Source organism: Aquila chrysaetos, chromosome 7 (assembly GCF_900496995.4).
Source record: "Aquila chrysaetos chrysaetos chromosome 7, bAquChr1.4, whole genome shotgun sequence".
NCBI lineage: Eukaryota > Metazoa > Chordata > Aves > Accipitriformes > Accipitridae > Aquila > Aquila chrysaetos.
Genome location: NC_044010.1, coordinates 17,763,112 through 17,780,000, shown reverse-complemented (window position 1 = coordinate 17,780,000; position 16,889 = coordinate 17,763,112). Strand labels below are relative to the sequence as shown.

The window sequence follows — 16,889 nt, the reverse complement described above, 5'->3', positions numbered from 1 at the left end:
TGAACACAGACTACATAATTAGAAACCGATAGAATTATAGTGAAACCAGGCCATTAAGATTTCTATGTTTAATCAACGATTTTTCATGTGAATGGAATTCTTACATGCCATTCGTCATCTCAGCTGTACTCTGACAGAAAAGAAAAAGCCCCTAGGAACAGCAATAAAATATTTAAGGCGTGACAATTATTCTTTATATTCACTTATCTGTATATAGTTTCTCTTCTTCCCTGCACTTCCCCCCCTCACCTCCTCTTACCTGAGAGTGTAGGTCTTAGCTTGTGAGGCTGAAAGGAAAGAGATTTGTCTTTCTTATTTGCACATCAATATATGGGACCGATCCCAGGCAGAACAGGGGAAGGGCATATATTACCAATGTGGTCCAGTACTGATCCAGAGCACTTCCAGCTCTAGAATTTAAAAGGAGCTTTCGGGGCATCACTGTGTCTCTCCATCTTTTACCCATTCCCCTGATTGGAATAATGTCACTGTAGCCCTGAGTGGACCTCAGTTCTTTCCCTGTGTGAGATTACTGGGCTGTCAGTCTGAAGCTCGGGCTCTGCTGACTTTACATTCTCTGGATAAGGTAGCAGTCTTACCAAGTCTGCCTTCCCCCTCTGCCTGCAGCAATAAGGCAGATGCACCTTACAGAGAAGGTCTCTCCCCCTTGACTTTCTTGCACAATCTCCTAAAAGCAAGGCTGTCACTTGCCCTTAATTATTGATATGTCGTTAGGGATATCTTATCCATTGCCTGTAAGAGTTGTTAAATGAGTGCATGGCAGATAATAATACATTGTGCACCCACCTGAACAGCTCGTTGTGCAATCTGTCCATATCAGGCCTTCAGTATAAGACTTCTGATACAAAAGCAGCATGTTTGCTACTTCATAGAAATTGGAAAACACCTTATCTAATCTGTGGTCAAGTCCAGGCCAACCCACAGATATTCCCTGCAAAGTATTACCTAGTACTTTGTCCTTGAGCTAGGGTGAGTTAGCTGATGGTGGTGGTCACTTCTGCCAGGCCTCCATTCCCCAGAAAGTAAGGCAGGATTTATGACATAAGATTTTTTAATGTATTTTTTTCTTTCCTGCTGCTGTACTAGCTTACACCTCTCCTTCTGCCTTTTTAGCCTCAGGAATCTTTTTGAAAGAGATGTTACACTTCTGTGGAGGACTTTTTTTTTCCTGGTTAAAATTTAAAAGAAATATAAATTATTTATAAACTGGCAACACAAAATGAACAGTATAGCCATACATACCATTGTTTTCTACAGACAGCAGATTTTAAAGTGCACTTTTTATGAAAGCTGTAGAGGTTATAGTGTTTTCTTTGAACTTAACATGTTTTAAGCCTCAGACTTTAAAATACATATGAAAAAGTGTGGTTAATAGCTGGCTACTAAAAATGTTCTAAAATACTAGGCATTTTGATTTGAAGTACTAAAAATGCATTAAAACATCCAGGTCTCTTTTAGAATAAATCTGAAAAACATGAAGTCAGTGCCTATTCCCTGACCTTCTAATGGTGTATTTAAAGAGGTTTACCTTTTTTGTTTATGGTAATCGGTGTGCCTGTATTCTTCAGTTCCCTGTTTGCCCCTAAGTCATGGTCTGGCCTTGAAAGTTTGGAAATATGGCAGCCTCTTTCTCCCTTCTCCATTTTGTGTTTCTACATTCATAACTGATGGAAGGCAGAAATAAAGTAGTTCAGCAAATTTTGCCTTTCATGGGAGTAATTGCCTGCCCAGTGCAGAAACATCTGAAGACTTGAGAAAGTATAAAAGAGTAGAAATGTCCAATCTGTTGTTTGGGAAGTTGGTCAGGTTCAGAGAAAGCAAAAAATTAGAGGGAGGATGAAATAAGACACCAAAAGTTTGAAAATAGATGGAGTATATGACGAATGTGGGAGAGATTTGGGCAAAATGGAAAACCAGAAGGTGAGGTTATAGAATGGGCACTGTACAGACCAGGTAGCTGAAGGCACTTATTGTTCTCTGCTATGAAAGCTCAATAAATTAGCACATCTGCAGTGCTTCTACTTTCTGACTAAGGAAGTAGCAGAGGCAGATGCCCAAGAAAAAGGTGGAGAAAATCAACAGCACCTTAGAAAGCATGCAGTGTTTTTAATCTTAATTTGTCTCAAGAAGGTGGAGGGTATAAGCACAAGATTCTTCTCTTCTTTTTTCACTGTGAACATTTGTGTATATGCAAGATGGAGCACACACTCCAGTGCAAGAAAGACACAGATCTGCAACACCTTTTTTTTACCTCCTTTTTCTTTTTTCCTTTCTAAGACTGGCCTAAAAAGCCTACTGGCAGCGTCCCATCAGTGTGTGAATAACAGCTGCTGTGGAATGGAAACTGGCAGCCTTCTAAAAATTGTGTACATACAGGGTATATACATCATACACACACCTAATGTAAAGTGTAACCATTTCTATGGTATTACTCTGACTGTTCAGAAAGAAAGCAATTTTGAATTGAAGAGCTCAACCCACAAGTACAGCCATATCAAAATATTGGCAGGGCCTAGTAGGTGTAAGGAAAATTGTGGTCAGTTTTAAATATCAAGGGGGAAAAAGGAAGAAAAAAAATATGTTAGTGAAGACAATGAGATATTAGTTTATTGAAAAGAATTAGCCACAAGATCTACCACTTAATCTGATGAAGTTCCATTAGAGAAATCAGCAAATTGGTTGGATACCAATAATAATAACAACAATAAAACACTTAAAGACTGTAGGAAATTTTACAAGTGATCTGAAGAGTTCAGATCTCAAAAAAAAAAAAAAGAAAAATTTGAAAATAATTTTGGATAAAATCCAAAAGTATGCCTATAGAGAAAGTGTCAGGCTTGGAAGAGTAGTGGATGTATACTTGGGAAAATATCAGTACCACAATAAATTGGTTTAAACGTAGAACGGGAATGAAGAAATGAAGGATTTCTGATGATGAAACTTAAACATGAGAGTATTGTTCATCAAAAGATTAAAAATAGAAGTATTTTTTAATTCTTTTTTATATACAAGTAGTAAAACTTGAATATCTTAGAAGAATATTATTTGGATTTATTTTCTTGTTTTAGAGCACAAACTTGGAAACGAAGTCTGAAATCATTCACAGATTTCATTGCACCATATTAAGACTGGCAATCAGTAAGCAATTAAATATTCTTAAAACAGCTATAAAAACTGAAATACATTTTGCACTTCCATGAGAGTTAAAAATACTTTGCTACAGCTTATCCTGAAACACAGATGTCTGAACCTACACTACGTTGAAAAGACTGGATATTTAGAATACTTCATAGATTTGCCTTCTCTGCAACTTGCTACTAGAAAATATGTTTTATGTATTGGAATGATATAAAGTATTACACTTCTGTGTTAGTATAAAAATGGTAGCTGCAGCAGGCAACTATCATATAAACCAAAGGACTTCTGCTCTTAGTGATATTGATCCTCAAAGTAGGTTTAAATATAATTCCAAGTTTAATACTTCAAGAGCAGAAAGTATTCTGCATGTGGTCTGTTGTTAAGTACTAACAAGAAGTATGTCGAGTGAAAACTTAATGTTCTTTTTTTAAGAATTCTTATAAAGTCGCACTCAGAGTTTACTCATTTCAGTACTCTCAAGTCATTAGGGTAGTACTGGACAAAATATCATTGTTCATATGAGTAAGAAAAGGCTCCACTACAGAACATACACTAGATTTGGATGGCTAGGATTTTAATGCACTTTCATATTTTAATGTATAATCTAAGGTGCTGTGACATGGAAGTTCTAGGCTCAGGAAATAAAGCATACTCTGTGGTGCAATACCTTTTGGAACAGTTTCTCAATATGGCATAATCAAAGTAAAATGTTTTGCAGAAAAGATAATTGCTGAAAGATAGAAAAAAGTAGAAAATAGAAAGATTACTTAAAAACACAGGCTGAATAATTTAAATAGTCAGCATGAACTGTAAGCCTTAAGTGATAGCTCATGCCTGTCAATCCTGATCTATCTTTATGCACTGGCACACAGTTAAGACCTTTTGTCAATAGTTCAGGAGTTTATAGGTAATTTCCATTTAAGAGTAATGAAGCTCTTTAAGACATAAAATCTGAATTTGTTCACTCTACAGGAGATCCATGTGATTTGTAGAGGCTATGAACTTTGCAAAAAGGTTTCTAGTTCTTATGTAAATTGAAGATAATAGGGTTTCTCATGTTAATTGGAAAAAAAAATAAGCTTTTCAATTTATAGGGTACAACTCAGCAAATAAATTTATATCTGGATTTGAAGTTATTAATATCAATTACAAAAGCTGTCTTCCTGAGCATCTCTGCAAACCTTCCATTATTAGAACAAGATTTAGCTGTCTGTCACAATGGAAAGGTGGATCAGGATTTGCTGGTACCTCTGCTCATGGTGTTGGCTTAAATAACAGGGGGCTGTAAGGAAAGTAGAGGCTCTGCAGCCAGAACTGTCTTCTTTCTTGCTCATTTGGCAGTCAAGCCTAACCATGTACTGAGTATCTTCTAATAGGAGAGGAGGGAAGCCAGGCAGAGGGGAAATGATCAGTAAAGTTAAGAAATACAAAATAGACCATATTTCTCTTCCAGATCAAGAGGACAGTTTTGCTTAGATTTTTTTTTTTCCTAGTTTATTATGACCACATAGAGGAACTTTTAGCAGAGGTCTCCTTCAGAACTTACTAAAAAATGTAAGGCAAAACAGTTTGTCTGCATTCTTTAAGACACGTGATATTTGTAAGAGTTTAGCATGTTATTTTTATGGCATGCAATGGTAATTTCATTGCAAGGTGAGTTTAATAACTCTAAGACAAAAAGGAGATTCCTTCTGATAGAGGAGAGCAGATAAGATGTTCAGATAAAAGCCTTGAAAGAAATGAATAGCATTAGGAGCAGCACTGCTGAAACTGGCAAAATAAAACATGTAAGCTGAATGATTATAGTATGTTCTTAGAAATCTTTATAAAAGAAACAGAAGATGCATTTTTAGGTAAGTGTTTTTCTGACTCTGAATAGTTAGAGGTACTTGGGGCAATAAATGGAGTTAGCAACCAACTACGTGCAGTTTGATTTCATGTCTCACTGCATTTATTCTGAGTTGGCCATTTGCATGCTCTGGTATTCGGGACATAAGAAATCACTTAAGTAACTGTGTTATCACATACTACAGTGATGGATTCCTATGTATTCCACTATTGAGAAAATCTGCTGACTTGACCTCAGTTTTGATGTATTGCACAATATCACAACGAAGCTTTTTGTGATATTGACCCATCAGCCATACTGCACATTGGTGAGCTCTCTGATTTTGCATTTCCTTCAAAGCTGAAGGGCTGGCAGTGCTGGCACAACTAAACAAACGCTGACAAAACACTGCTTCTCCAACACACACACAGTGACTACTGATAATGAATTACAATTCTCTGAACTATTTTTTTCACTTCTGATGTGGATCATGGGAACACAGTGGATCACCCACAGCACTGAGCACACCAATTTGGTGTCCTGTTTTTCCTCCCATATTAAACTTGTGAATAATACTGGAAGAAACTTCATATATATCTACATATATATATGGATTATGCACTTTTCAGGATGTTCATTTGATATTGCCTTGCCTTCCTGAAAATGACTAACATAAAGGAAATATTTAAGGGTGGGGAGGCACAAGAAATGCATGAAGGCAAGGGGAAAAAATACAGGTAAATACTTTCAAAGAAGTTAACATTATAATGGGTTGGTGATCAATTGGGAAAAAGCTATCCAGACAGAGACCAGCAGCATTACACGTAGAGTGTAGATAGGGGGAAATATGAATAATTACTCTCTTACCCCTTAGCAATCTATACTTTGTATCTTTGGGTAAAAGAATAAATATCTTTGCTTTGAAAAGACTCTCCCTCAGTCACTTCAATCAGTTGCTGTCACAAGCTGCTGAGGGATGAGGACTTTCAGCTGCAAATTTAGTCTGTCGTATCAACATGGTTAGCAACTGTAATCCAGTGAGCCAATCTGAAGGTGAGAGGACTGCCTGATTTATCCAAAGCAAGCTACAGGCAGGGAGGCCTGTCACCCAAGTGCATTTGTGATGGACAAAAGAAAGGCTTTATCTGTATCCAGGACAGAAGGTAAGGGATGAAGGTGTATGGGGTTTTGTTTGTTTGGTTGGTTGGTTGGTTTCTTTGTTTTCTTCCCTTTTCTGCTATCTTTTGGGGTTTTTTTTCTGTTTTTTGGTGTTCTCTTTTTTTTTCTTTAAATGATGAATGCTAACACTGTTTGAGATTCCTGTCACCTCTTTGAGTTCATCATTTAAGCAGCTTTTTCAAAGGCATAATACACTGCAACTATCTTCAACATTTCTTGTTGTTCCTGTTGTCTTTATAGCTGTGAATTCCTGTCAAAATTTTATGATATAAAAAGTGGAAATCTGTATTTTGTTGCCACCTCATTTTTACCATATGTTGGTAATTTAATTTGTAAACATTTTAAAAACACTGGTATAGGGCATGATAAATATTCTTAGGCTATGTTGTTTCTGCTGTGATGCTTATAAGAGAAAAGAAGAGACAAATATAATAGTCAATTCAGAAGTTCAAAGATCCCTTCTGAAAAAAAAGAGAACTTCATAAAAGGTACTTAGGATATTCTTGACTAATTCTTCTGGGGACACAAACACTCTATGAAGGTTAATCAAGCGTTGCAGAACTACAAAATCCCAAAGAGTTCTTATCTCATAAAATAAAAACCATCTATCCAAGCCTCTTATGAAAGGCTAGTGACTGTGGATATTGATGTTTTTGATGGATGAAATGCTCCCAAACCAGTCCATCCCAATATGACTCACAGACTGAGACTTTATATAAACAAGAAGTTCCCTCAGGTTTTAAACTTTCAACTGGATGATTAACTGACAAAGCTAAAAATCCAGATTCTCAATACAGAGAAACTATATGTTTCAAATTAATGAAGCAATCATTCTCTTAGATGACTTTTAACATGGCACAGGACTTGAACAAAAAAATGCTCTGATAAATTCGGTGATACCTTTTCCATTACTCATTTCAGCATATCCACTAGATTATGTTTTTATGGACTTCAGAGAATACAAGTGTGCCCCTGGTTGGAGAAGAAAAAGGCATTGTTCAAGAGGCCATACTCAAAATAATGAATTTACTTGTCTTGTTAGTGTTCCACAAATCCTTCTGCCATCTTTCTTATTTTTACCCACATTGGCTACAAAATTTTGACAGGATACTTAGATACCCAGATGGACAACAATATCCTCAGCAAGACTGAGGATGTAAAAAGCTGGCACTGTTTTTTGCTGTTGTTTTGGGGTTTTTTTGAGTGTGATCTTAGGGAAACTAAAAGGTTTTCCTATGCTAGTATTATGGGCCAGTAAGTTATCTGAGTGTTGTTTACTAAGGTCTCCGCGAAGAACACTTTGTACATGACCTTTCTGTACACAAAAATCAGAAAAGGGCAACGAAAAGGAATAGAGCCAAGAAGTTTCAAGTGAGAATGGATTGCATTGCTTAAATTCACTTTGCTCAGAAAGAAGAGGTGATACAATAGATCTATGTATCATTTTTAAATGAAGACTAAGTTAAGATAAGTATAATGGTTAGACATAAAGATATCGCTAGAAATGAGGATTATAGGGAAGCGCTGAAACATCAGAGTCCTTTGGTTAAGGATGGAGAAAGGGATGGAAAATTAACAAACTTGTTTTAAAATACTACTGTGTAACTTTAAAGTCCTAGATTCTAAAAAATATTAACATGGACTTAAATTTAACTGTTGACTTTCATGTTACATAAACACTTGTTGAAAAGGTAAGTCTATGCCTAAGTGTTTTTTTCTAATCAAATCTGACGGTGGTTTTTAAAATTTTTTTTTCCCAGCACATTCCAGTTTACCCTTACCTTTCTCTCTGACTTATTTTGGGAGAAAATGTTTCTTAGCCTCAGGATTAGAAAATAATTTTGCTTTATTTACAAATTCTTTTTTAAGTTACTTGCAAGAAAAATCCTGTTCCACAGTATAAAACATGAATCATCCTGGAACATGTTACCAGTGTTTTGATGTCTTCATTGCAGTCCCGTTTCAGTTTGACTGGGAAAGAATACCAAAATCTGTTGCTTTTTGTGTCAAGTTTTGAGGCTAACATGAAGACAGTTAACAAAATCATTTATTTATACCAAAAAACCAGTTCCCTTTTGCAAGTCAGTTACTCAAAGCTTCTGGGCCTTTCTACTAGGACTAAGCATAACTTATACCAAAATCTAAGCCCATTTAGCAGTTCTGCAGAGAGAGAGTTCAAATTTCTTTTGGGGGGCTGGCAGATAAGATACTGGTCATAATTAAGGATTTTTAGTATGCTTGTGATTAGTATCTCTGGCTTCTTTCAGTTTAACACAGTCCTGATAGTGCCACTGTGGGCAGCTGCACGCAAAGCCAAATCAGTAAAAGCAATACACACTAGCCAAAGAAATAGCACGGGCTGTCACAGTTGAGCTGTGTCTTTGAAAGAATTTCTTTAGTACAGCATGCTTATTTTGTTTGGTTTTGTTTTACAAGATGTCACACTGTGAGCAAATTAGAATAGGTAAGCCAGAAGCAGAGCTGTCTTTTGGGGAAGAAAACATCATCTTGGTGCTTCAGCTCTGCTACCTCCCTCAACCCAGTGAAGGGTCTCAGTGGTAGCACAGCTCATTTCCACTTAACCGCATCCACATGGGAGGGATTAAACCAGTGATATAGAAAAGCACCTCTCATCCAAGATGGGGAAAAAAAGGGAGGGTAGACTTGTTTTTGGGGTGACTGCATTGGTACTAGCAGGCTGCACACTCCTCTTAGGACAGAGCAGGTCAGTAAGCTTGTTTGTGCCATGAAATGTGTGAAGGTAGTAACATGCAATTGCATTAGTGGCCTCAGTGCTCATTCTGACTTTACAGCTATTGTGCTCCAAGAAAGATGTTTTCAGGATTGTCTGAGAAAAATGGGGATTAAACTGGTAAGTGTGATTCAGTTTGAAGTAAGCACAAATGCAAGGCACAGGGATAGCCTGTTTGTTCCAGTCCACACAGTAATAGATAGCATTATGGTAACTCTTTAGAATGTGAAGAAAAGCTGAAATTCTGCAATATCGGAGATGTATGCAATGGAGAAAAATGTGCAATATTAGGAGTGTACATATTTGCTGGGTGTTTTAGAATGTCAAACCTAAATATCCCCCAGCTGAGCCAGAACCCTTTCAAAATGTTGGGTGAGAGAAAGAACCTCTGTCTGGATCTGCCCCCATGAACATGTTTCAATAGGATAAACTATGGGGAATTCACACTTCTCTGTGCCTTGTGTCACAGAAGGAAAACTTCCCCATCAGTGTTTCAGCTGCATTTGTGCTTTGGACTATGAAGATACTAAAGCAATTGTCAAGGAATAGCCAGTATGCTCTAAATATATGGTTCTTTTACCCTTTTTCATGTGATTCCGCCCCCCCCCCCCCCCCCCCATAACCTCCAAAGGTATTAAATTCAGACAGAGAAAGAGGGCTAGAGAGAGGCCTACTAAGTACAGAGCTATCATAACTTATAACAAGGTTATAATATGCAGAAGTGTTACTTACCATATCCTGCAATATTCATTACCACTGCTAGGAGATCAGTCTAAAACAGATAAAAGTAAATACATTTTTGCACAGCGGGTAGGGAACTTCCGGAATTCATTGCCACAGGAGCCTGGGTTGACAGACAGTATAAGGAGGTTCAGAAAGATATTAGAGACATCCATAGGCAACGTGTCTAAATACTAAGAAGATACAAAAGAGAACAAGAGATGTGCCCTCCAACATCCCCCATAGAATGATTGTGGATGCTGGCAGACTACAGGGGATATGGACCACAGAAAATGGCCACACTCACATGCTTTCCTTAAACAGCTGCTCCCTTTATCACTGACCACAGCAGCATGCCAGCCTGGGAGCATGTCTCATGTTCTTAGCTCAATTCTGCCTAACTAATGAATTGTTTAGACCAGAGTGTCTCAAAGCTTCCCAGCAGCGCAGGCAAAATTTAATTTTGTGGCTGTGACAGAATTGCTGCTTTAGGCACCATCCTCCCTGAGAGTGGTGAGATGGAGTGAGAGCTGTGCCTGGCCACCATGGTGTGCTGACTGTGGGCCAGCTGCCCAGGAATTACTCTGCTGCTGCCACTAAGCCAGCACAGGATGGCTTAATATTAACTGTTAATTAGCAGCTTCCCCCACACCCAGAGTATGTAGATCTGCCTCTCTCTAAGTTGCAATCTTTCTGCCACCATCATTTTGCAGCCATAGCTAAGCACTCTGTATAAGACTTGAGTTGGTATATTACAATGTGACAAAGTGCCCTGAATAATTTATTTCTAAGGCTCCATTTCATACTTATTTGTTATCCTATGGGTTTTCCCCTAGGAATGTGCCATCTAATTTCAATTTAAAAAATAAGTTCTGTAAATTACCACTGCACAGAAGTTGCCTTAACATGCCATTTATGAAGGTAACGGTGCACACTGTAGCAGAAATGTTTCAGAGTTTCCACTCCTGGGATTACAGATTCACAGTAAGCTGGTAAATGGGGAACAATGAGGAGTTTGCTAGAAAATTGAACAATTCCACCTTAACATATCAAAGCAAATCGCACCTTAATATTGTAAACTCTGTAAGGCAATGTTTCTGCAACAGCATGGACATATAGATTCCCTGCCCACATTAAGCAGAAAGAAAGCATGTATATTGTGTGTTGTGTATTTAGATACCAGTTCCTGAAAGTGCACTTAGGAAGAATATTAAGACATATTTACGGTAAGGTATAAATAAGGCCCATTACACCGACAGTTCTTAATCCTTTGTTTAAAATTATGTGAATCTTGTTTTCTTCCCTGAGTATATGATTTTCTAAAAAAATAATAACTTCAGAGAAGAGCCAGTCTAGGTAACAAGTTCAACAACAGTTTAACAAGGTTTCATCCAAATATTACTAAAATGTGTAGAAATCTGTTATCTTTCAAGAGAAACATAAGTTATAGTATTTTTACTTTAAAAAGTAATAGAAATTATGTAGCAGTAAGTGCACTTCAGAAAAATTCACTTTGTTTACATCTCTTGCCTAACTTAAAAGAAAATCATGTCATTGCAGTCATTAGAACTATTTTTCTGTGCGTGAGGCCACATTTTGACAAAATGTCTCTCTTCAGGTATTTAGGTTTAATTCTTAACACTTATTATGTTTAATAGGCTCTAAATACCTGCTTAAATTAATGAAATTAAGTATTTCTTGAGTAAGACTAGCGAGTAATTTGCCATCTGCTGATTTTATAACAGCTTTTTATGTTTTGTTTTATTACTTAGTCATACAACTGTGTACTTCAAGAGGAAAATATAGTGTACTATTCTCATACCAAATAAATGTGCAAATCTAGAACTACTTATGACTGAAATTACTAAAGTTGTGTACCTAAAAGAAAGGGATTGCTATTTGGGTTATAGTGTATAAAGCTACCAGATACAAGTAACGTAGCAGTGAATCGCCGGGCTGTATGTGTCTTGCATTAGTGACTAGTATCGAAGGACCTGAGATGCTCTGTTTGTGAGACAGTCAAGATTCAGTAAGCCAGCCTTTCATTCCCAGTCACAGACCTGTCTTTTTGGTGATATCTCTCCTGTAAATTTGAAAGTAGATCCTGTTACGTGTAAGTAAAGACTGCATACCAGTAATAAATACATCCTGCTGTCTGTTAGGCAAATCTCATGAACTGTGGAGTTTCTTGAGAGTCTTTATGAAAGAGTTAGGTATTACCAGTGGGAAGGTATATGTGAATCTGCAAGATGGTCAGTTCCCTTCTCTGAGGTGCCCTTAGCTTGCCTAGGGGGTTATCGCTGTCAGTGCTTTGCCTTTGGCCTGTTTGATGCGAGTTCATGGGTCACAAGAGCAAAGGTTTCACAAAAGAAGGAAATCCAGGATTTTAAGTCAAATCTTATATTGCTTGTGATAACATGCGTAACAAGCAATTATTTGAGGGAAGGATGCAGAAGGGGTGGAAAAACAGATGGGCTGTGCCACAATGCAGCAACAGAAACAAATTTAGATTATGTGTAAGATGTGCCACTTTGAGACTGTTATGCCTGGTTCAGGAAAAACACTCAGGGCATGCAAGTACACTTGTGAATGTGAATGGCCTAAATAATTTTAGAATCCATTTAAAAACCACTTATATCTACCTCAGCCTGTTTGCATGATTTCTGATGCCTGTCAGCCACACGGGACCATATTGCTCATCACACGAACAGAAAGCTGTTTCTACTTAGCTTGCCAAGCATCTTGCTGTTCTGTGGGCCCTGAAACCTTGCGAGAACTATTTTTTAATTAAGGAAAGATCTTGGCCTATTCCAGTACCATTCTGTTTCCATTTCTGTTTCTGTTCTTTTCCTTGCTTGTTCTTTCACTTTCTTTAGTAGTTCCCATGCAGGATGGTGAGGTTGTAATAGTGACAGTTCATTTTATCCAGTAACTTAAATGATCATTGAATATTCTTTGGTGGCAGGTTACTATTCATAAGTTTCTGATGCTAGTGTTTCTGACGTGTGTTGCATGTACATGCTTCATGTATCTGATTAAATGCATTGCTTTGGATCCAACAGGCCAGAACCAGTACTGTGGACAAAGGACGGTGGAGAACTACCAGATCCAGAGAGAATGGTTGTTAACGGCAGAGTCCTAAGCATCAGTTTCCTAAACAAAACAGACAATGGCACATACCGATGTGAAGCAAAAAATCCTATTGGCCGAAACAGCACAGAATATGTCCTGATAGTACATGGTAAGTGTGTTCTTGTTAGTTTTTTGGTGCATGTTATGCATATGTAGCATTTAAAGAAAATACAATTAGTTGCTTACGATCATTACCAAAAGAATGGCAAGAAAAAGCTGGAAGTATAAATGCACTTTCATTGATGCTATCGTTTAGTTGTGGGGTGTGTGTTTACTTCCTTTTATTGGCATGCCTCTCTTCATACAGTTTAAACAAAATATATTCACTTATGTTGTGAACTTTTTGCAAAGTAAGCACCTGTAAAAATGTTTTGCAGTATGTTGGTACTGTTTTATAAATACTTGCATTAGGCACACGCTGTTCAGATAAAGCTGGTTACAAATGAATATATGAAGTGAAATATGGAAATACCAGACAGATGGTTGCTTGAGTTTTTTTGTTTAGTTTTTTTTATAGACCACCAAAGACAGGACATCAGATACTTTTCTTCATACAAGTTATAGCCTGCTACTGAGAAAATTCAGCTAATACAAGTTAGCTGATCATCACCTGGCCTATCGTTACAGTCAATACTCAAAAATATATCATGTTCTAAATTCATGATACTTCTAATAAAATCAAAAGATAGGAATGTTCACATTGAATAATAGTTGATTTGTTTTCCTTAATTAATTAGGCAACAATGTATGTCACATGAAAAGAATAGCTGGCTTTTACATTGATCATGAAATAGATGGATATAACTCAGGTACAGGCGAAACTGTAATAAAAAGTTAGCATTTGCCTTTAATACAGCTTTGCAATACGGATCTAGCAGTGTCAAAACATAATGTTCTCTTATCACAGATATGTATGTGATAATTCCTGGAAGATTATGAGTTCTGTGATTTGAATTTTAACCTAAGTGAATATAGAGGCGAAAGCTCCACTGTAGTTCATGACAGTACTTTTTCCTCTAGTTTTTTAAAAAATGCAACTTCTTATAACCATGACTAAATAAAATGAAACAATCTAATACAAATCATAGTCTGTAAATAGACATGCGAACTATATAGATTTTAATTGCTCATGCTAAATTCAGGTATAACAAATATACATTTCTTTGGTGTTTGTAAGGTTTCAAAAACATTTTTCACTAAAGGTTTAACCTGCCTTTAGGTATTTGGCAGAAAACTTCTAATAAGTGCTACTTTCAGCTTTCAGTAACGAGCTATTTTTTGGCACTGTTGATAAAATGTCATTTATCAAAAGAATCACTTAGATTACTTTTCATTTTTCTTAAAGTTCACTATTAGTTTATGTAGGATTAGTGGCACAAGTAAGGAGGAGGTCTTTGCATGAGGAACACAGAGCCTGTACTGCTGCGTGAGTATTTCTGTATTAAAGACAAACAGAAAAACTAAACCCTCTAACCTCTACTTACATTGATTCCTACAATAAAAGAAAAAGGAAAAATGTCTTATACATCCCAGAGGTGGTGGTGTATTGGTTGTTGGCTGCAGGCACAAAGTGCACTGCCTTTGATGAGGTAATGGCTCCTGTGCTTACCAAATGTTGAAACTTCTGTCGTTTGTGTTTTCTGCCCAATTTATTTATGTTATTATTTCTGAAAACATGGCCTTTTATAATGGTAGATTTTTCCATCAGTGGTGACTTTGCAATATACCTCTATCAGAGATTATTTCACAATCTCCTGTGTGTCTTTCGCATAGTGGCATGCCCCCTGTTGATCTGATTATCTTGCAACAACTTCATGTCAGTCTGTAAAATCATTCATTATCAGGAAGGCATTCTGTTATGTTTGGCAGCACATTAGGCATGTTATCAGGTTTACCTGGCACATTGCTGACCTTTTCTGTTATGAGTACCGGAGTTTTCCTAATTGCATTTCTGCAATTCCAGTGTTAGAACCCGAGAAGGTAAATGTCAGGTGGTTACGAGGTTTCTGAAACAATGAGAATAGTGTGACAGAGTATGTGATGATGTTTAGTGCTTAGCAACTTACTGCATTTCAGAGTTGTTAAGTTTAAGTACAGAAAAGACTGACACAATTATTTTATCAAGTGTAGCACAATCAGTTGTATAGATCAATTTAAGCAGTGTCTTACCCCTTCTTTAGCTCATTACATTCATGAATGTCTCTAGTGAAACATAATCCTCCCAAAATTATACAATATTCTCTCTCTCTTTCTCTCTCCCTCTCTCTGGGGGCTAGCAAACCTACTTTTTATCATTTTCTGAGATGCATTCTTCCACTTAATAGAGGATATATTTTTTTTTCCTATATCTTCCTAAATATATCTGGGAGCATCCTTTGATTTCTCATCCCTTCCCCTGTGCCTAATGTGTTCACGTAATTTTTTTGTCCTACTCCTTTGTTAGAGCTGATTTATCATGTAAGTATGCTTTCTTACCTTGAATGTTAGGTTTCTAATACAAGTACACGCCAGATTTAACATAAGGGGAGGTACGTTCAGAAAGATGCAGGAGAGGAGAGGGGAGGAATCCGCATGAGGAGAGAATCTCTTCACAAGAGATTCTTTTAAATTGCAGGTCAAGGAAGTAAGGTCTAGGTAAAATGACCTACCAGATCTGTAAGGAGTAAGGCATAAGTGCCCTGAGTGCTAGTAGCCACTGCCTTAATGGAGCATCTGGAAGTCCAGCTCCACAGTTGTTAAACAACTAGTAGTTTTTCTAGGAACCTCTAGAGCCCAGAGGAGTTGCAGTGATGGAGAGAAAGAATGGTAATCACAGGCCCAGGTTTAGAGAGATACTATGGCTGATTCAGTTTTTCCAGGCGAGCTTGTGTAAGAAGGCAGAGGACATCAATGGAAGGTATCCTCTGCAGAGGCAGGAGAGTGTAACCTGATTCACCGCTTTGCTTTTCTTATCCATACTGTGATTTCCTCTACATTTTTTCCTTTTTTCACTTCTACTTCAACAGATTTTCTGTCTTTCTGTTTATTAACGTTGCAAAAGTTTCATCTGGCTTCTATCCCTTTTTTCCTCTATGAAATCCCCTCTCAGTGAGACTCAATCTACCAATTCTCTCAATTTCTGAAGTTATCTTCCTAACTCAGAGGCGATTTAGACAGGTTTAGCGTAGAGAGAAGCTTGCCTAAAAAAGGAAGGTATAGTTTATCATAATTAGAGATTAAGGGTAAGCAAAGTATTTCTAAATATTAATTATACAAACCAAGCAAAAAGTGTTTCATGCGTTTAACTGGACCAACCTAGACACAAAATTGTACAGAAAAGTAGTAGTTTTTCCACTGTAAATGATGATGAGGTAATACTGTTTTGATGTTTAGTGATGGCAGTGGAAATAAATATTGCTATAAGCAAATGAATGGCAGTCTGTCTAATATAATTAGGATCTGATAACATAAAAAGTCTTTTTAGATTTGTACTATAATTAAAGAAATCAGACTTCAGAGAAATTGAATATATTTGAATCAGATAAAAGGCATGGGCTATTAAATATGCTCATGCTGCTTTGCTGAATCAATACGGCTGCTACTTTCATTTTTCTTAACTTTTATTATTAATAATAAATGTCAAGAAAACACTTCATGAAGTAGGAAGGTGGGCACAAAGTCAGAGTTTATAGGCAGCAGTACAAAGGCAAGACGTAGTTTGCTCAAACATTCGTCTCATGCAGTAACAAAGGCACAAGCTTTAATGCCTGTAGCTGTTGTCATTTCTGTATTCTAATTGGTGAGCTTAGTGCTTTAGAAGTGCACGTTCTGGCTAGATATATTACACCCTTTCTTTGGTAATGGGTCCCAGGCAATTTTCACTCTCTTCCAATTTATTAAGAATTTTTGTATACTGTTGTCCAAATACTAGTCATTAATCATCAGTAAACAGAGCTAACTGTCGAACTCATGATGCTCAACCCAAAAACATAGATTCTAATTGCAAAACTTAGGTAATAACTGCATTGATTTAGCTGGAGTTGAGCAAGGAGGTGGTCCATCATAATCAAACTGAAGACACAGTTGTTATGTATGTAGCAGTAGTTCATAACCTTTGGATGTCACTGCTGAAGACTTAGT

The 16,889-nt window shown here is 37.0% G+C and overlaps 1 protein-coding gene across 6 annotated transcripts in view; it reads left to right on the top strand.

Annotated features, from left to right (window-relative positions):
- CADM2 (cell adhesion molecule 2) overlaps positions 1 to 16,889 on the top strand; it is a 699,058-nt gene that overhangs the window by 613,763 nt on the left and 68,406 nt on the right. For all 6 annotated transcript variants that reach the window (XM_030020124.2, XM_030020125.2, XM_030020127.2 and 3 more), the window contains one exon: positions 12,701 to 12,879. In XM_030020124.2, coding sequence (XP_029875984.1) covers positions 12,701 to 12,879 — 179 coding nt within the window. The remainder of the gene's footprint in view (positions 1 to 12,700; positions 12,880 to 16,889) is intronic.